Source organism: Agelaius tricolor, unplaced genomic scaffold, assembly GCF_023055355.1.
Source record: "Agelaius tricolor isolate 1412-34295 unplaced genomic scaffold, bAgeTri1.0.p SCAF_1, whole genome shotgun sequence".
Lineage (NCBI taxonomy): Eukaryota > Metazoa > Chordata > Aves > Passeriformes > Icteridae > Agelaius > Agelaius tricolor.
In genome coordinates this window covers 14,032,105-14,053,804 of record NW_027269261.1, presented here as the reverse complement: position 1 = coordinate 14,053,804, position 21,700 = coordinate 14,032,105, and the positions used below count along the sequence as shown (strand labels likewise).

General features: G+C 41.8%; 1 protein-coding gene across 1 annotated transcript in view; it reads right to left on the bottom strand.

Annotated features, from left to right (window-relative positions):
• The window catches only part of SOS1 (SOS Ras/Rac guanine nucleotide exchange factor 1), a 43,304-nt gene extending 22,370 nt beyond the window's left edge, over positions 1 to 20,934 (bottom strand). Inside the window, exons 1-8 of the mRNA XM_071423719.1 lie at positions 20,585 to 20,934; positions 12,232 to 12,357; positions 9,928 to 10,059; positions 9,185 to 9,349; positions 7,564 to 7,773; positions 6,976 to 7,119; positions 5,141 to 5,251; positions 4,933 to 5,031 (exon numbers count right to left, since the gene is read on the bottom strand). Coding sequence (XP_071279820.1) covers positions 4,933 to 5,031; positions 5,141 to 5,251; positions 6,976 to 7,119; positions 7,564 to 7,773; positions 9,185 to 9,349; positions 9,928 to 10,059; positions 12,232 to 12,357; positions 20,585 to 20,671 — 1,074 coding nt within the window. The 5' untranslated portion in view covers positions 20,672 to 20,934. The remainder of the gene's footprint in view (positions 1 to 4,932; positions 5,032 to 5,140; positions 5,252 to 6,975; positions 7,120 to 7,563; positions 7,774 to 9,184; positions 9,350 to 9,927; positions 10,060 to 12,231; positions 12,358 to 20,584) is intronic.
• Between the last annotated feature and the right edge of the window lie 766 nt (positions 20,935 to 21,700).

Sequence of the window (21,700 nt, the reverse complement as noted above, 5' to 3'; positions counted from 1 at the left end):
AACAGCAGCCCCTGAAAAGTGGGAACAAATCAGTTAACAGAGCTCTTCTAACTCCCACAGGACTACAGAGCATTTGCCATGCAGGTGGCTCTGGAAAATTGATTAGAAAACAGGACTTTGGAACCCTACGGTTAAACACGCAAGTGAAGTCGCAAGTCTGGAGTTCAGGACGTGCTTCATTTGACTTCCCAAAGAAGTGTGACATCCTACTCCTGCCTCAAGGGATCAAAGTACAGCCTTTGCTGTTACAGGGCCAGCAGGATTGACTGACACAGCTCAAGTGCCACTGGGGACTGGAAGGCAAAGGGTCACAAGGAATATTTTATGCTCACTTTTGTTATATTTTATCCAGTTTTTGCAGAAAAGCAATTTTAGAGGGATAATAGAAAAAAATATTCTCAGAGGTACCTATTTAGGAAGGAAAGAAGAGTATTAGAAATTATTAGAAAATTTCTTGGAAAGAGACATCTGCTTCTCAAAATCTCAGATACATCCTGTGTGTAAGGAAAAAACCCTACGAAGCAAAATATGCAGCCCCATTACACCTCCACAACAGATGACATAAATCACTGACAAATGAAGTGACACCCATGTCACTTCATGGGTGTGAAGTTTGCATAGATTCATCTGATGCATACACAGGAAACACATCAATGAGTGCCACAGCTAGAAAGAAAATTAAGGACCAATTAATTCAATTAACAATAGCCAAATTTCTGGGAAAAGCGCACACACACCCACAAATGTGTGACAAAGTTTTTTTTTCCCCTTTCAACTTCTCCCTTTTGGCTGATGAACCCATAACTGACTTAAGCCATAAACTCACTACCACTTAAAGGAGAAAAGAAATAGAAATACTGTCAATGAAACCCCACAAGCAAGAAGTAAATACAGAATCTCATTTCCTCATTTTACCTGGCTGTAATCAACTCTGGCTTCTACCACATGACACAACTCCTGTACCTTTACAACATTCCAGTTGTAACACAAGTCTTCTTAGCTTAACAATATGAAGTTTCCTAAATTTTTTACCTACTGTCACATTCTAGGAAACCTCTTCTTAGACTTCAGTCCAAATTTTACATCACCCCAGCTTTTTCTCCTAAAAAACACCCAAATACACTGGGTAGTCCTTATCACACATTAGCAACAGTTTCGTCAAGCTACACTTTCTTTATTTAACACATAGACCTCCATCTGTCACAGAGACCCAGAACTACACATTATCTCCAGTGGATGTAATAAGTCATCCACATCTGCAGCTATATACACAGAGAGACGGAAAACTTTAATACTTCTGCTTTTTATTTATTTCAAATGGTACTGTGCATACAAGTTGCTGTCCTTGGAAAGAAGCACTGAAGAAAAAGTGATTTCAGGAAGTAAAATCTTGTGCTGATATTAAGTGAATACATTCTAGAAATAATTGACAGCTTTCAAGTCCATGATTTACTGGTTTTAACAGTAATTAAGGGATACTTTGCAAATTGACTAAAGCAACAGAACCTGCTAACCACAGTGCTCTTACTGAAGACAAGCAGTCCAGACAGTGTTGTGAGACAATGATCTGTAATTGCAGATATTGTAAAACCTTAGCAGACTGACAAAGTTCAACTAATTAAGACTTTGATTCTCCACCCTGGGCTGGGTTACACCACTTACAGATGGCACTCCAAACCGAATTCACTCGATTTGTTACACTCTGGAACAGGACACTGGTGAAACAAGGCTGAGAATCAAAGTGAAGTCAAAGCTCAAAACACTTTCGGATGTGCTGCCCAATAAAACACACAGCAAGAAACTCAGAGGATCAAACTCGAAATCCCCTAGTCCTAAACTAACACTGTACTACCCTGTGCCTTCTTCAGCAACATGTAACAAATTTAATACCAACAGGTTGGGAAAGGGAGAGGTTATCATCTTGAAAGACCTTGCCAAACCAAAATTATTTTTACCATTAGCATGGTGGAAGAGGAAGACAAAAAGGTTCAACTGAGGAGTATTTTACTTGAGCTGAATTGCCAGTCAGTAAAACTTGAAAAGTTACTCATCATCTAAGAACAAAGTTTGAAAAAAAAAAAACAACCATAATAGATGCTGCTGTGAAATGAAAGTATCCTTTCTTTTAGTATAAAAAATCTTTTAGATTTTTAGTATACTATAGATAGAATTCCAATTAAAATATAAATATTTTAAAATATTAGCATTAATTTAAAATATTAAAATATATTAGCAAAGAGATGATAGTTACCATTCCTAAGTCATGGGACTCAAGTCTGCACTTGGCTTAAAAAAATCCCAACCACACAAAATCCCTACCAAGTTCTCTTGTTGCCCAAAATATATTGTTTTATATAAACAAAGTTTATATATGCTTTGCAGCATTTCTACCTGGAAAAGAAAGAACTTTAAAATAATCTGTTCACCCAATGAAAGAGTATCATACATGCATACAAATGTGTAGCATTTGAAACAGTGCCCAATTCAATTCAAAGGTCTTGAAAAACCCATTCTTCAATTACTAAATATCATAATAATGATTCTATGATTTAGGAAAGCTCATTTATTAGCTGAACACCTGCAAAAAAGTGCAGTTTCACACAAAGCTGCTATTTTACATAGTTCCTATATAAAGTTTGAGGACTTTCAGGTTGGTTGAAGGAAAACACAGCCCTTAGTCCAATGGTAATTACCCAACAATGTAACAGCAAGAAGATTCAGCTAAAAATAGAACATGCATTTGTGCATTCCTGGTACCCTGTCCAACTTCAGGAAGGCTTTAGTTTCTAAATAGGATAACCTTTAGTGAACAGAAATTTACTTTTTTTTTGTAGTGTGGATAGTTAGAAGGTAACTGAAATGCATTTAAAATAGATTACTTCAAAATATGCAACATTATACAACACAGCTCAAAGATAAATGCTAACCTCTCTATCCTTACGTATATCTATATTCAAGAGAAATCAAATTTTTTTCCCACCTGCTACTTTGCCAACATTTTGTCTCTTCATAACCAGAGGTCCATTTTCATAGCATTTTAAACTTGATTATTCATAGACATGCTTGCAATCACTAACTCAGGCCTCTCACCACACAAGAGAATTCAATACCTTGTATCAGTGGAACTGTCAGGATGATATAATTGCACAAATATCCTTCTGTGGCAGATAAAAATCAAGCTGGATTCTGTTCAAAGATTCCAGATATAAGGAAGAAAATGCAACTGCTAGCATAGATTATTTGAGGCAGGGATTCATACTGAATTGCACATTGATGTACTCATTGACAGCTGAAGATGCTGCCACCAGAGATGACACCTCTCTCTTCATGTGCTCCTATTATCCCTCACTGCCTATTCTGTGTACATGACATGTGTGTGCTGACAGACCACAGTGACAGGTGTCCAACTAAAACGTGACATGTGCAACACCGTGGGAAGAAAACCTGGGAGCTTATTATCAGATACAGAATAAAATCCAGCACAACAATATCAGACTGACACAGGCTAGAGGAGCACTGTGTGTTCGTGTGTAGAGCACGGGTATGAAAAGAAGAATTTTTCCCGAAGCAGAGGTCATGAGTTGCAAAAAGATTGATAAACTTTGGAGGAGAGGGGTCAGCTTAGACTCCAGCCTGCCCTAGAAAAGGCAAACACAGGCTGCTCCCTGCTCCATAGGCACACATGCTCTCCTTTCCACCCTAAAATTGCCAGTGGCAAGAAGCAAAGCAGGATGGCTGGGTGTCAGACAGCCCTAATGCTTTGTCCATTAGGTAATACAGTGCCATGTTCACATGAAGTATGCAAAGCCCTCAGTACTGCATTTTGAGACTGTGAGGTAACAGTGTGAGCAGAGACACCTTATGTCTGTGCAGGTCTTTACTGTACAAAATGCAAACAAGCTGTGTCAAACCTCACTTCCAATGGACTGCCATGAAAGGAAATGCTTCGTATTTTAAAGATGTCTGAAGTCAGACCAAACCCATGAATGAGACAAACAGATCAGGCACACATCCCAAAGTTTTTCAAAAAGCATGTTATACAAGACATACTACGTGCCAAAGGTGTACATGTAGATCTAAATCACTAAAAATGAAGTTACAACTGTAGACACTTATGCTCAAAGATGAACTACTGGCTTATCCAAAGACAACCAACCAAACATTCAAGGAAACACAACACATTTCTTAAAATTGTTTTGGTTTTTTGTTTGCTAGTTTTTTTGTTTACTTCTGATCCAAATTTTCATAAATACTTCTTTGGAACACTGTATAGCTTATGAATTTCCATTAAGCCCAAAAGAAGCTCCTATGGGAATATTTTCCTCAAAATGCTTTACAGTCCTTAAGGATCATTATGCAATACTGTTAAGTGACCCAGAGTAACATTCTGCAGCTATTATATGTGTATGTTATTGCTACCCTATCAATGCAAGGTCTAATTACAAATAGCCCAAGTATAAATATTAACCAAGCCTTCCCTTTGAAGGAAAGATATCACCTTTACAATCCTGTGGGAAGTGCACTGCAAGAACACTGAAGCTTTTATTAAAATAAAATGAAGTCTGAAGGGGAATCTTGCTGTGATTTCAAATTTACAAAGTAACAGCTTGACATTTTCTGTAATACAGCCATGTGCCATCACCTCCTAGCACTGTTGAAAGTCATTCCAAGAATATGAGTGTGTAGATCTCTACTGCTTTCTAGACTGATAGATAATTTAACAGAAATAATTATCAGCTGATATTCAGTTAATTCTAGCATCCACCTGCAGAGCACACAGCCTGCTTTTCTCTCAACACAGCACTTTTATTATTCACATTCTAGTAAAATATTTTACAATTAACTGAGCATCCAAAGCTCTCACCTAACACTGAGAACCATGAAAAAAACCCCAAAATCCCCAAACACATCAGATTTACACAATATTCTTACTTTTAGCAGTTCAAAATAATGAAGACAGTGGTAAACAGGGGCGAGGAGGAGCCGGGGTAGAACATACTGAACAGCTTCTTTAAAGCCTTCACCTATTGACTAGAAACAAAATAAGTTTCAGTCTTAAAACAATACATGTACTGAAGCAATAAGACAATGTAATTAACACAGTAATATCAACAACATGCTTTATTTAAAGGCAAGTTACCTGTAAATAAAATGCTGCTCCTGGCTTTGATAATTGACTTAGAAAATGATCATGAAACCCGGGTCGTAAAATATCTTGTGCATATGATTCATATGGATCAAATGCTAGTTCCTAAAAAGAGACACAGAATAACTTTACAATCACAGAATCCCAGAATGGCTTGGGTTGGAAGGGACCTTAAAGATCTCCTAGTTCCAACCCCTCTGCCATGGGTGGGCATGCCATCAGTTTACAAAACTGATTTAACAGCTAAACTTCATATTTCTTATAGAAAATACATATACTACATATGAGAGACTTTTCTGCACACTTTTCCCAAAACACCTATAGAGAAGAATCCATACTTTTACGTGCACAGACTCATGGATTAATTCAGCCTAAAAGAGATTTCTGCAAGTCAACTGGTCCAGTTCTTTGCTCAAAGCAGTGCCCACCTCAGGGCCAAAGACAGATCCATCATTCAAGCTGGCTTGAGAATGCTCAGGGTCTCTCATCCTGTTGAGTTCTAATTCTAAGAACAGAGGCACCAAAACCTCTCTGGGCAGCCTATCCCAATGTTCAATTGTTCTCATTGCAAATGTCCCCCTCTCCCCCCAGTATCTAATCAGGATTAAACTTTTTGCCATTTTCATGTTCTCTCACTCATCTCTCAGTTCACAACTGAGAAGAATCTGCCTTGGCCATCCTCACACCTTCCCTTCAGGGAACTAAAGACAGCAATAAGATCTCCTGCTTCAGCCTTCTCAAGAATCAACAAACCCAGCAGTCTCAACCCTCTTTCTGCATCCTGGGCCTCAACTCCTTAATCATCATGGCAACCTTCACTACAAGTCTATCTTGCCTATCCTGAAAGCCCAGAACCAGACACAGTACACCAGATTTGGTCTCAAGTTCTACACAGAACTGCCAGTGACACATTCCCTAATACAACCCAGGAGCTAGTTAGCCTTCACAACCATCTCCAAGGATCTCCCAGCCCTGGCAAGCAGTGCTGCTCCTCAGCTGAGACATTGCATGGGGTTATTTGTTCCCAGATGCAGAATTTCATGTTTGCCTTTACTCAGCCCTAGGAGGCTCCCATAGGTCCATTTCTCCAGCCTGTCAGGTCCCACAAGCAGCAGCTCTGTCCTTCTGTGTGTCTCCTCACAATTTGCCAGCACCTACCAACTAGATGAGGCAGACCTCCTCCCACAACACCAATACAGACATTAAACAGTATCAAACCCTGAGGAATGCTGGTGACCTTTGTGCTGCTGATAACAATCCTTTAAAAACCTGACAGCTCAGCCAACTGCCCACGTTCTACAATCCAACCAGCTAGGCTGCATCTCCCCCATGCTATGACAGACTGTGCTGAAGGCCCTGTTTAGTTCAGATAAGAGATAATAACTGCTCTTCCCTTTGTCCATGGACACAGCCATCACTGAAAACAGTCAGCTGGAGAGCTACAGTTTGTCCTTTGGAAATCTGTGCTGGCTTCTGCCAACCACCTTCTAGTCCTTCACATGGCTGGATGTGAAGTCCAGGAAGATGTGCTGATCTTCTCAGGCACTAAGAAGAGGCTGACCAGCTTCTAGTTTTACAGAAACCTCCTCATCAGTGTTGAGTTTTTTTCACCTCCACTCTCTGAACTTTAAACAGCCACTCTACAAACTGAGATTTAGAGACTAAAAAAGATAAGAGCACTTTAAAAAATGGACAGTCCCTTCATCACAGTGGGGTTGGAAGAAGAGATCTGAAACTGAAGAAAGACAGCTGGAACAGAGATCTAATTGCAAGTAATAAAATATGAATAGCAATAAAACCCACCAAAACCCACACCACCATTCTCTTACCTCTGCCATATCTTCAAAACAGCTGCCTACTAGTGGGTGAGGACTACCTTCATCTGTCATTTCAACAGTGTCCTCTATATGACCCAGTAACTTCACACTAAGTTCATGGATGTCTGATATACGACTAAATATATTTTCCACATCCTGCAACAAAACAAGACAAAAGTCAAACATGCAAAGCTACTCTGTTCTGATGTGAAAGTCAAGAACTTCCTTAAATAGAACAAGATTTTACAGTAATTTTATAATACATTTTTTCTGTGATTTATGTAAAATCATAAAATGTATTTGAAAAATAATGAATATATAAAAATATATCAAATGTACATTATTGAAACATGACAAAGAGCAGTGACAGATATCAAAATTACAGGCCTGTAAGTGAACATAAGTAAATGGGAAGGTTTCTTCCACAGTCCTACAAAACCTGCAAGTGCTCTTTTACTATTTCCATATCAGAACTCAAGAAAAGTGCTTTTTCTACTACTGATACATTAGACTCAACAAGTTAAGTTTGGGAAGTATCCACCTGTATTTATAGATATGATAGGAGGTGCCTTTTGTGTTTGTGGTTTGGACAATACTTACATGAGATGAAAACAGTTTGGAGTTGGAGGCATATGGCTCTCTAAAAACTCTGATAATGAGATTCAGTTCCCTTATATACTGTCGAACTTCTGCCATAAATGACTTCACTAGGTCATAATAGGTTTGCTCCCCTGAGGTGGAGGGTTCTTCATCAGATAAAGTTAGTGCACTTAAATCTTCTACATCTTGATGGAACATATCCATTAATACCTAGGCAGCAAAGAGAGGGAAATCTGCAAAATGAGAACCTTCTCGAGATTGACTACTGAGTTACCAATAAATACAGCCTATTATTCACATGAAATCAGACTGATGAGGAATAAGATTGATGTATTATCACTGCAATCAGGTGAGCATTACAAAACCAACATCCATTGCTATGAATTTGCAAGTCATTATTTGCAGTGGCAATTTCTGAAGACTCCCAGTCACTCAGACCAATCCAGGCATCTCTCCAAGAACATGGTCCTAAAATCAATTACAATTTTAAAAGGTGAAGTACACAAAACCAATTAGCATTTAGCTGTGTTCTATTGCTCTGAATCAGCAGTACGCAACCTAAGTTTCTGAAGATATTCTCTGAAGTTAAAAGTTGTGTGTATTTTGGCTTTTCAGCTTTAGCTTCACCAGGAACTCACACATGATCATGCTCAGAACCCTGTGACCTATCTGCAGTGAACACTGGCCTGTCCACAGGCTGCACATGGCCCAGTTTCTGTCCTTAACTGCTGAGCTCTCTTGTTAAAATGAACCCTTGAGGAAGGGCAGCAGCTTCAGAAACCAGTCCTGTTGCAGAATACACACACAACAGGAACTCTAAAGACTGACTACCAGAGGTGCCAATTCATACCCAAGCAAGATTTACCAAGCAATCAGTAATGTAAACTTCTCAAGAAAAGTGGATCACTGAACACTTCCTCCAAATGTGGGGTGTGAGCCAGGACTCATTACAATGACTCTCTACAAGCAGAAAAATGCAGGACATTTTGCATGAAGCCCAACTTCTGAAGCTCTAAGAACAGAAGGTGATTCACGTTTCAGAGTCAGCGACTGTACACAGAACTTGGGTTAAAATGAGAATCCTAACTAATTCTGGGGAAGGGGACATTACAGCATCACTGCTGTAGGAAATCACATGGAATAATCCAAGTATTCAAGGAGACCCCACCATTTCTAACTTTCCTTCACAGACAGAGTTCTAGCACATTGCTAGGAGATTCTAGGCTGTATTCACCAGGCCCATGTCTCACTACAAGGAAAATTGAGCTGAGATGCTAATGAGATGGGGGTTTTGTTTTACCCACTGAAACACTACTTTTTATGTGAAGTACAGTCTAAAGTTAGTGCTGCTTTACAGTAATTTTTAAAGTATTCACATGCTGCTGACATTGGGCAGGTACAATCAAGAGAAAGAGAGATTTAACAAGCACAAGCAAGAGCTTCATAAGCTCAATTAGCTTTCTGGTAGTTTTGTTCCATTACTGGAACCATATTTTATGACACTAATTTCTTCTTAGAAGATATAATATTCCATGTACTCACTAAGAAAAAGACATTGTCCACTCAAAATTACCTATAGATTTAGTTGTTTGTTAACTTGACAAACCAGAGTTGTGCTTACCTTATCAGCACACATTGCTACTTTAATATCTTGTTTTGTAATCTCATAATGTCTTATATTCCGCACATAATTCCCAACCAGTTTTAAGATGTCTGCAGAAATGTATTCTAATACTGCTACTATGTAAACAGACACTTGGTGGTCAATTTTGTAGCCTAGAACTTCCTGAAAAGGAAAAAAAGAAAAAAAGAAAACAAAAAAGCATTCCACTGTTACTCCATTGATGAAACAGACATTGTAGATTACAACTCAAACCAGTCAGTAAGCTTAAAACCCTGCTCAGTAAAGCTTCACCACATACCCACAGCCTATTTTAGGAATAGAAAGAGGCTGTGTGTGCCTACAGGAGTGTTTAGGCCTCGAGAAGAAACAGTCATATTGGAGATGCTGTTCTATTAAATGTGGAAGTGCCAAGAGCCAACTAACTGTCCCAAAAACCTAATTTAAACATTTAGGGCTATTTCCACGAGTTTCTTGAGTGTTTTCTTAGTCATGGAAAAGGAAACACAAAAAAATCAAACTTATGCAATGCGTTCTTGGCCTTGTTTGTCCAAGAGAGAATTGAGTGATTTTTAACTCAGAAATAAATATATTCCATTAACTGGAGCACTTAGAACTACACAACAAACACAGATATTCTAAATTCTTTTAGTTCACAGTTCAGGCAGCACACAGCCATGACATGAAACCAAGAGGTTGACCTCTAACTGCATTCTGAATTCAAAGACTCCATCACTGCTTACCTTTAATAAGGGATGGATTTTCTCTACCGGAAGAGACAACGGATTCCTTCGTTTCCTCTTCTCAATAGCAGACTGGGCATCAGCTATTGCCCACTTATCAATAGGATGGGGGAAACTTTTTTGGACACGATCCTTAAGACAAGAAAACATGACCAAGGAGTAAATGCACCATCTGAATAATCTCAGCAATGTAACTGTGTTATCAAACTCCTTTCTATTACTTAAAGAAATGGTTGCTAATATTTGTATTTCAACTATAAAAACTTATACAAGATGTGTAAATGTTATCATTTTGGTACATGCTGCTTACCATGTGCATAAGGCTGTTTCAGAGTATTATCTACTGCTCAAAATTTAAGAACTAAGCTGCAACTGAAGGCACAGTTTGCTCTCCTTGTGCCCATGCCTCATCTTTGAACACATGACTACATATCTGACACTTTATTCCCTGCACAGGATGGTCACTGAATGAAATGATAACAGGCTTTTTGTTTTGCCTTTACTGATCAGCACATGGTCCAGACTGAACACATGCAAACTGCCCTGATGATGACAATGAACAAAAGAGCAGAAGAAAATGTCTAACAGCACCCACATATTCTAAACCAGTTTCAGGCTACAGGTGGGCCAGACACGGCCCAGTTTATTTACTCCTTCCAGCAGTGCCTCAGGACACCTGCACACTCCCATGCACTGAACAACTCTCCTGCTGGAACTCACACACAGGTCTCTGGAGGTTTGAAAGCATCACCATTCTTTTTGGTAGCCCTAGTATCCACAGATGCCAGAAATTTACTTTCTCACATAATTTTACATTTTGTTTTTTCAGACCACAGTTCCCACTGACTGTTTCAGTTGTGAGTGCTCACTTACGTAAATATGGCTCCTGTTTGAGTAACCATGAAATGAGGAAGACGAAGTTAATGACCACTTACAGAGAGCTGGCACAGGAAAAAGTACACAAACAAAACTTTTCGAACAAAAAAAAAGTGACAGAGTACTATTCTCTAAAGGTAATACCCAACTTTCCAACGTGCAGGCTTTTTTATTCCTTCACAACACTTTGGCAAAAGGAAAGCGAGGTCCTACCAAAAAAAAGTCTGACTCACTATCTAATACCAATTCACACTCCTAGTGTGTTGACTGAACAAGGAAGGTGTCCCAGGGGAAAAAGGAATGTGTTTGACCATATAATTAAAAACAGCATCACTGTGCACGAACAGCAATGATGGTTGCTTGATTGTCTCTCTACTTTTTATTTCTCCTGCCTTCACAGCCATAAGACTCATAATACAACACTTTGTGTCAAGGTTTTTGTCATTGTTGTTTAAAACAGCATTAAACAACCTTCCCCAAAGGTCTCGTCTCTTGAGCTGCCAGACCAGAATGATGTTGCAAAACAAGTCAGCCATTAAAGGGGACACTGGAACACCACTGGAGGTGTCAGTGCTCAAAACGGAAGAGGAAGAATGAAATTCATCAATCTTGAGCTCTAAGACAGCCACATTTTTAAGGTTTTTTTGTGAGTGAGGTTTTATTTGCCATTAGTCCACTTTCTTCAGAACGTGAGGAAGTCACTTGGCACGGGCCCTGGTGTCAAGCACTGGAAACCAACAGGCACACAGACTCTGTAGCCTGGCACCAAAATCTTTAAATCATAGTTAAGCACCAAGTGCTACCAAGGTATTCATGGTCCTACAAATTTAAGTGATACAGCTTCACTAATTTGTTCCTCAGATGGAAAAACTCTTCAGCTCAACCTCTCTTCTTAAACATCAAGCTGCTCTGCAGAGCAGCAGAGGTTGTAGATCTTTGAAGAGGCAATGGTAAGAGATGAGGTCTTTGTACAGAGGAAAGAAGTGTTCCTAAACTCTTTCTGAAAAAGTGACTGAACTGTTTTTGTTTTAATTTCTGGGACAGCAGGGGATATATCAGCCTAAATTACCATGCTGAAAAAGCAGCACAGAGCCTCAGACTAAGCAGCTGTAGTTTGCATACAATATCAGTGGGAAAACAAAAAGGTTTTTAGAAAGGAACCAGTCAGCTTTTTGCACAAAACTTACACTCACCATCTACTGAAAATAATACAGCACACAGACAGTTTTGCTGTGCATTTAACAAAAAATTAAATTGATATGAAAATGAGCTATTAGGGAACTCAGTAGGCTTTATGCAGAAGGCTGTGCTACATAAAGATACATAATTACTGGTTTCCTTTTTGCATTGTGAAATGGTTAATATAGCAGCTTTCATGTAATAGTTCAAATTATTTGCAATAACATTTGTAATAAGTGTTCTCTATACCTCTACATCCAGAAAACTTCTTGGCTGAGCTTGACACAACATATTTAACAACTGAAGAATTAACTCCTCCACATACTGCAATGCATCTTCAGTAGAGGAAAGCTTAGGATGGACTTGCACCTGAACCTAAAGGAAAGAAGAATTCAAGATTTGAGTTTTGTTCTTCCCCAAACCACATGCTTTACTTGCAGAAAAAAAAATATGACAAAATCCAAGCCAAACAGCCCAGAAAAATACAATAATGTAGCTCTGTTAAGGTCCATCAGACAAACCCAAGTGAAACCCTCGCACCTGACAGAAATAAAAATCTCAAATGCTTTATGTACTCAAATCACTATAAATTGTATTTAATGTCAAGAAAATACTCATTCCATTTTTTTTCCAGACAGTCATGTAACTTCTGAAACTTGAGGTATAATTTTCCTTTGCACTTCTGTAGTTCACAAATTAGCACAGATTTAACCACCCAGGTACACAAATTTCAGGTACACAAAGCTCAGTGCTTCAGAGCTTAAACAGACAGTTTAATCTCAGTTCCACACCGATGGCAAATATTATGCCAGAGCAAGCTGACAGATGACTTTCGCAATGCATCTGTCAAGCCCCAATTTCATCATTTTACTGTTCCCCTGCACACAACTCAAAATACCTTCAGTTCTCTCAATCACTAACATGAGAGCCTAACAACTCTGAAGCAAAACCCAACAATCTGCCTCATCCAAATGTTAAACCCATGTCTATATTCAAATAATGCTGCCATAATTATTTAATTTCACACCTGAGTCTTAATTCCTGTTTGCAGTTATAGCAAGAACTAAATGTTATGAAGTTCAAACACACAACAGCCTCAAACAGAAATCCACCTGCCTGCTAAGGCACTCATTAGTCTGAAAGCTTCATGTCTGGGCATAGTCCTGGTGCTCACTTAACTGCTGCTGGGATTCAAATGCGCTGGATCACGCGTTTGGCTTCTTGCAGACTGCACACCCTTATTCAGCAGGTCTTAAAAATCACCTCCAGAAGTCACTGCTTTTTAAACTTAAAAGCAGTCTGGCAAAAATAGAACAGAAGAACTTCTCTCCATTTGACTAGCTAACACAACTATTTTGATTATGCCAACAGTTTCACTTTTCCTAAGAACTTCACTATGCACAGCTAGAGTGTGTTTGTGGAGCTACATGAATAACAGCATGCCAGGCAGTCCCAAACATTATTTACAATTCAAACACTGACATCTGAAATACTGTACCAGCTTGGAACACCTTAACACCAGAAATTACAGACTTGCCAAAGTGTTCTCTTAAAGAGCAGAGCTGATCTGAGCTGTCTGGAAGATGCTGCCTTTAATGTGTGCTTTTTTAAAAGCAGAAGTGAACAGATTTGTGTTACAGTGTCCCTGTATTATACTCCAGCACTTTGTATTTCAAGAAGTGTTAAATTACCAAGTCAATGCAACAAAAACACTCTAAAAATACAGAGCATGATGAACTGGAGTGATGAAGAGATTTTCTCCTTTACTTAGAAAACAGACCAGACTTTAATCACCTCATTACAACTCCTTTGGTCTGTAACACACAGCCTACAAGAATAAGAACAAACAAACAAAAATACCACATCAGGCCATAACCTGAAACACTATCCACAGTCAGCCAAAACAGAGTCAACAATGATAACCTACTCCGAGTTCAGGAGATAAAAGTTTCATTTTCCCTAAGCATTTCTGTCTGGGGACAGTGACAACATCCTTCCCAAAGGCCACTGCCCAGCTCCACTTTAACAGAACATCCACCTTGGCAGAAGAAAACATCATGAGTTGCCAGTGGCTTGCCAACACAGCTTATCTATATTAAGTAGATGGTAAATAACCTTCATTGCTACGTGACAGTACCAGTTAGGGTTCAAAGTCATGCAAGTGAACAAAAGAAAACAACCAGACTAACAAGGAAAAGTACAGCATGGTTTGGTGCACAGTTATCACAGAAATGTGTAATTTCAGTATCTGCACTACTGTAGTACCCAAAGGCTCAGACTGAGAATGACAGAGTGTTATTTGAGGGTACTCAGTGCAAGTCCCAAGTCCATTATCTAAGACATGATGCAAGACTGGGTAAGATGCAAGATTTAGTAAAAGAAGACAAGAAATGGGAACATCTGTTAGCATAAACCATCACATGATTAGTTTCAAAAAAAAGAGAAGATCGAATTACCAGGGGCTTTCCATCTTTCTCATAAAGTCATCTCAGATTTTAAATTAAAAAACCTGGGCCACCCTGCCTTATCACCCTTGAAAAGGGGGAGTATGGCTAGAATCCCACCAGATCCTTCAATCCCACTTAGGAAAACACATGATAAAAACAGACTAACAACTTCTGAAGTGTTGTGATGTTTAGATCAGATTCTTATCTAAACATTTAACCTCTCCCTTAAATAATGACAGAACCGTTCCCTTTCCTCCTACATACTTATGATAAGGAAATTACTAAAAAAGCAGTTTAAAAACTTTTAAAACAAGCTTCAAATCTTCAAAATACCCCATAAATTCCAAAGGGCAAATACAACCTACATCAGCTACAAATCCCTGCCACCATGGGTGTTTTCACTCAACTCATGTATTCACTTTTTGAATATCTAATCTTCTCAATCTTTCCTAATTCTCCAAAGAGAAATGGCCAGAGTTTTCGTTATTTAAAGATAAGCAGAGCCAGCATTTCTTGAAGAAGCTTTTCAGGATCTGCTTAAGAACATCAGCAGAGACAAACAGTGCCTGCTTAAAAAAAATATAATTATATCACTTAAAGAAAATGCTACAATATGAACACGGCTTTTTTCCCCCCTGCCTTTTTTGTCCTCTTCCCTTAAAATCCACAAAAGCAAAGGATTTCTACTAGGAACAGCAAGACCTTAAAAATTAGGCAGCCATAAATCTAAACTGGCAGAAAAAGCCAACAAAATCAACAACAAAGAAGGAAGTGATTAATGTATAGTACAAATATAGCTGATCTTTACTTAATAACCCATAGCAGCTTATTCTACATAAAGTCTTCTCAAACCATTTTTTTTTCAAACTCTCCATAATAAATTAGAATATAAACATTCCCACAAGCCTCATGGGGAGCAGTAGGAACTTTAAACTAAACCCTGAGAAACGTTTCATTTCAAAGACTGCAGATCTAACAGCTTTGGGTCAGACAGAGGCTTGGTCTCCCAACAGGTCCAGCACAACAACTCCTAGGCTGGTCACAAGATGACCCAAACCCCAGCACAGAGTGACACTCAACAGCTTGTTCTGCACCAGAAAGAGCTGTTTGATAATAGACAAGGAAGGAAGACACAGTGAATTTAACAATCTGAGTGATACATCCTCAGGAACAGTTTTCAGTTACTTCTTCCTCAGTGGCCATGAGAAAAAGCATAACAGGTTGCTCGCTGAAAAATTTCAGTTCAGGATGAAAAATCCTAGCTCCAGAAACTTCTTAAAGCAGCTTCACACTACATAAACACCAGCTTTATGCTCCCAAATCATCATTAACAATCAACACAATCAGGTTCACAGGTGCTCTTTTAAATATAGAACACACCAGGCAAATCCTGCAGCTTCCAAAAACAGTATCAGACCTGAGTCCATCAGGAGCAGCAGAAGCTCCAGCAGCTTCAGAAAACAGCATAACAAAAGTAAACAATTCTAAAGGAATTCTAAAGGAAGTAATTCTAAAGCTATGTAACAAAATGAAATAAAATGAAGCATCAACTGCAGATTACAGATAATTTTTTCATAACTGGGCAAGACTACCCCTGTACTGCAAGAAGTGACATTATAACCAAAAAACAATTCCTGCTAAAGAACAATTGTACTTCACTGCTGAGCATGGGCTGTGCTGCCAGTCTGCCCTGGTGGCAGCTGAAGGGCTTGTAAAAAAGGGTCTAAAGGGAAAAAAACATCATATTTACCACATCATACTGATCATGGAAGGAGTTCTGTAATGCCAAACCACCCTCCAAAGCATTATCAGAGAAGATGGCACTTTACTGACTGTACGTAGTTTTCTAAACTGAAAATTTTCTAAACCTTTGGAAATGGATTTTTAGTAGACATAATCCATCATAGAAACAAATTTGGCAACAGAGGAGATCATTCTGGCAAGAATTTCCTTCAATTCAGCATCTTTGAAAGTCTTCACTAATGCTGTAACTCTCATTTTCACTCAACACATTCTTTCTTTATTTTCCCTCAATGACTAAAAAAACCACTGACAAGCTTACCACTAAACACTCCAGGACAAAGTACTTTATGTATACCTTGCATTGATGAGTGTTCTTATAGAGTCAGCACTCCTTAAAAAGCTTTTTCTTCTATTCTTGTACATCTCTGCTGATATTTGGTAACCCTGACCACGTTTTGTTACCTTGATCAATTAAAAATACAGGAAATTAAATCAAATACAAATGTCTTGGACACTCTTCAGCAACAATTCACCAAGGATGCAGGACTCGGATTTTTGCTAACATTTCTGCTGATGTCTCAAAAGGGCAGCAGTATTACACTGCTCCACTAAGCAGGTGAAAAAAGTCATGCAGTGAAGACTTCAGCTGTAGGAGGTTCTTAGTTTTATCCTCCACAGCCATTAGAAGAACAGATGACCCAGAGTGACCAGAAATTAGGAAAGCTCAACATCTTTTCTGAAGCAATGCTAAGAGTAAGAAGTCCCATTCTGAGTAGCAAGTGGCAACTGGTTCGTCACCAATTTAAAGAGCCAGGTAATTAAAAATCAGGTAGAAATATCTTTGTTAACAGAACTCTCTAGTGACTGAAGCAGCTTTTCCCATGCCTCTTGCTCCACGAGAGGTCCAGACAACACATGGAGTCCCTGGAAGCACGCTGTCAGGAACCTTAACTGAGGAAGCAAATCCCTTCAGCTGCCAAGCCACACCAGTCCAATTGTTCTGACCACAACAAATTCCAGCAGAACCCCTGGTTAATTACTCAACTGATTCAAAACAACTTGAGGTATGCAAAGAGCAGAACATTCTTTAGTTTTTCTCCATGATCAAATGGCTTAAGGTATCCATCAGTAAGCATGACATGCTTCCTACTGAACCAATGGATCAGGAACAAGGGCATCATACATGTGCAGAGAAATTCCGGCTCCGTGAACAACTTATACCCTTGAGATAAAGTCATAAAGAATGATGTGCAAGAAAAACTATCCAAAAGGTTATGACCAGAATAAAGTGTGCAAATTCACCAGCAGAGGAACACCAGTGCTGGAAGAGGCATCACATGGCAGGTGTCATTCCTGAGTCTGTTTTCCAAGGTGCAATAAAAGCTGTGTGTCTCTGTCTCCAGGTACCCAAGACCTCTGGTGTTTCAAATGTCTTGAATTCTTCATCTTCAGCATCTCCCAGCATCCCACCTTCTGTCCATCCTTGCAATTACAATTTCAGACATCTGTTGTTTCTTTCTTCCCTCCTTTTCTTGTACCTCATCACCACGATTATTGCCTTTCACCAGCAAACAAAGATCCCTGCAACACTCCTCTTTTGCAGCTTCAAATAAGTGTGACCAGGCAGAGAAGAATCTCAGTTGACATCATTTTCTTCCTAATTGAGTGCACTGGAGTCTATCTTGACAGCATCTGAAGAAGAATCAGAAGAAAAGGGATTACATTAAGATCTCAGTGGTACAAGAGCTGCTCTTTGCAAATGCAGCTGTTCAAAGCAAATGCAGCTCTACTGCTAAGGTTCATGTCTAATGAAACACAAGGCATGGTCTCCTCTAAGAACTGCCTGATGTAGGAAGAAATTTATTCTTACTCTATATTCTTGGGCTTGCTGCTTGATAAAAAATAGAATCAAAATAATCCATTGGGGAAAAGAAAGCTATTTGCAATTATTCAACAACACCCATTTTTTAAGAAAGCAATCCCGAGGCTGTAGTTTGAGCACTGCATTAGAAGCCAGCTCACAGTTACAAAAGGGCAATGGCATTTTAATGATTCAGTCCACGTGTGGCAGCTTTCCCTGAGAGCTGCAAACACTCCATCCTGGTATATGTGCTCTTACAACGTTAACTTAAATGCCACTCTCCTCAATGGACCTATTAATTCAACACAGGTCTCCACAAACTGTTAAGTTTAATTTCCAGCTGTGAAATCATCACAGTTCTGCCTCTAGAAGCACCTGGTTTCAGGTGGAGTTCAGCTGCTGTCACTACCTGAGAATGAGTGTCAGCATCTGGTGAGCTAAGGGAGAAGTGAAGGAAAGGCTCTCCTCTAGCAACAAAGGGACATACGTGAGCTTCCAAAAATCTGACTCTCCTGAGACAGCAATGCTCTGGCAATTCAGCAAAGTCACAAGGCACCAGCTGCCCTCCAGGACAGTCCTACCCTTTGACCCCACCGGGAATTGCTGCCACCCTCTCCACTTTACCAGTCCCACGTGCTGGCCTGTAGGTGCAGCTCAGGTCTTTGGTGAGCTACCCAAGGGGTCACTGACTGCAATGCTGCAGTGCTGCACCTGCCTTGTGAGCCACGACAGAGGACTGAACACCTCAAGGCAAGGGGTGACAGGTTCACTACTTTAGGGGCCTTTATCAGGGCAAAACACCCTACTCAAAACTATCTGTACCTCTGTCACATTAGGAAAATACACAATGTGGTTTGTCCATTAATGAAAAAGACAGTAAGATAATAATTTAAAATTTTCGTCTGTCATTTAGTTTTGCTGTAACTCAAGTATTTGGCTCCTCAGTAAAGCTAGTGACAATCTGGACAGATCCTTTATTTCTATCTTTACAAAAACAGCAGTAGTAAGTAGCAACAGCCTGAGAGAAGGTAAGAAACAGGTGGTGATCTCATGAAAAGCTGAGGTCAAAAGAGCCAACACCTGCCAGACAGTCACAAGTTTCAGTGTGAAGCCTTCAGAATTAACTCCACCTGCCTCCTGTCACCCCTCTACCCACAAAGAGAAACAGAACAGACAAAATCAAGATAACAGTACCTTGCAGGGCCAGCTCATCATCCTTTGTAGCTTGTCCTCATTGGCCTTCTCCTCAGATTGCAGAATTCCTTTTCCCACTGCAGAATTCATCCAGCTCCTTCAGGAAGCATCTTTAAAGCAGGGTGACTTCACAAATGGCTTGTCCACTAGGAAGAAATCTGGCACTTCAGATGTCACAGGTTATCCCAAAGTTTTAATGCTTGCTTGCTTTGAATCCTCACTCTGTGTATTCCAGTTGTCAGCACTGAGACTCCTTCCAAATCTGACAAACATTTGCTGCACCATGGAGTAAACCATCCTCCAAAGGAACTAGCTCTCTGTGGCTGGGACCTTGGGTAGCTCCACCTTCCAAGCAGGCTTCAGTTGGATGGGTGTCCAAGTGCTCACAAGCACCGCAAGTGTGGTTAGTGCTGAAGTTTCAAGGAAGCAACTATCCAGGGATAAGAAATTAACAGCACGTGCTACGGATGAGACAAGCAAAAAGACTTCCAAGAACTGGACAAAGCCACACAATGCTGGAGACCTCAAAGAGCATGCCCAGAGAAGAGAGGCAATACACTGCAAGGGGAAATTAGGAAGAAATACTGCATGGGTACAACTGCAGCGCCTGAGACCTCTCAACCAGCCCATGGAAGGAGCCTTTCAGGCAAAAGTTGCAGTTAATCGCTGTAACTAGACAGTAACTCAGAAAGTGCTGCTGTGCAGGACTAAACCATGTGAAGTTCTGCAATCTGAAGCCAGCTCAGGTAACAGTGTCAGAAAACCTTTTTCTTAAGCCTTCTACTTTCTGGGTTCAGGATGGAAGAGGAGCCCTCACAATTTTTTCCTCTCTTCCGAATAAATTCTTTCCATGCCACAGGCACAAGCCTCACCGTCCTGAGGGAGCAAGACTTGCTAGTTTGTCCTGATTAAGCCTTCTCAGCAAAAAGGTATTTAAACTACGAGAAGGTTAACTAAAAGCCATTAGACACGAACACTAATTAACAAAAATTCTCTCAGGAGCTGCTCATAACAATGCCCCCCCTATTCCCAGTCGTATCACCAAGGGAGACCAGCAGCAACCCGCAGCAGCACCACTTGCGTCCCTCCGGGCCGAGGGGGGACAGGACTGGCGCGTCCATCACACGGTTCTTATCTACACGGCTCCGTCTGTCAGAGCATCGCCCCGGGGCGGCTGCCGGGCCCCTCCGCGCCGGGGCACCCACCGAGGCAGCCGCCTGCGCTGCGGGACGGCGCCGACCGACCCCCGGCAGCCCCGGAGCCGCTTCCGGAGCGCGGGGAGCCCCGCGGCCCGCCCGGCGCCCAGCCCGATCCCGCGGCCGGGCCCCCGGGGCGGGGGCACCCGGCCGCCCCTCACCTTCTTGAGGGCGGGCACCAGCAGCCCCCGCCACTTGGGCGCGTTCTCCTCGCTGAAGAACTCGTAGAGCAGCGCCTGCGCCTGCATGGTGCCGCCGGGGAGGGCCGGACGGGCCGGGAGCCGCGCGGGAGGGCCGGCGGCGCTCAGCGGGAGCCCCGGCGCTCCCCCGCCGCCGGCGGGGGCGGCAGGCCCGCAGCGGCGGGGGGGGGCGGCGGCTGCCGCATTCCCCGCCCCGGCTCGCGGGGGAGGCCGCGGGGGCGGCGGGGGGGGCGCGCGGCGGGACGGGGGTCGCGCGCGGGCCGCGAGGGGCGGGGTCGGAGCGCGAGCGCCGCCGCCTCCCCGGTCCCGTCCTCGCCCGCTCCGTCGGCGGCCGCGGCGCATGCGCGGAGCGGCGGCGCCCCGCGCCTGCGCCCCGCCACGCGCGGCCGCGGCCTTCCTGGCGGAAGTGACGCCGGGGCCGGGGCGGCCGCGCGCGTCCCCTGCCGGCCGGAGGGCGAATAGCCGATCCCTGGAACGGCCGGTGGCCCCGGGGCCGGGACGGGTGGGGATGGATCGGTGTCGGATACACGGGGATGGATCGGGCTGGGACACGCGGGGATGGATCGGGTGGGACACGCGGGGATGGATCGGGCGGAGACACGCGGGGATGGATTCGGCTGAGACAAGAAATTGGACAAATATTCCAGGAGGCCTTGTGTGGATAGACGAGCTCTTGGACAAACTCTAACACTAAAAGGAGGCCTATGGAGGGTGGAAGCAGGAGCTGAAGCCTGGCAGGAATACAGAGAGGTTGTCCGAGCAGCCAGGCATCGGGTTAGAGGAGATAAAGCTCTGAGAGAATTAAACATGGCCAGGGACATCAAGGACAAGAAGAAAAGCTTCTGCAGCTGTGTGGGTGATAAAAGGAACACTAGGAAAAATGAGGACCCTCTCTGGAAGAAAAGGGATGACGTGATTACTCGAGACGTGGCAAAGGCTGAGGTGCTCAGTGACTTTACTGCCATTGCCTCCACCAGGATGTGCTCCAGCCACACTGCCCGAGCTGCAGAAGGGAAAGGTAGGGACTGGGGCACTGAAGAGTCACCTGCTGGAGAAGATCGGATTCAAGACTATCTA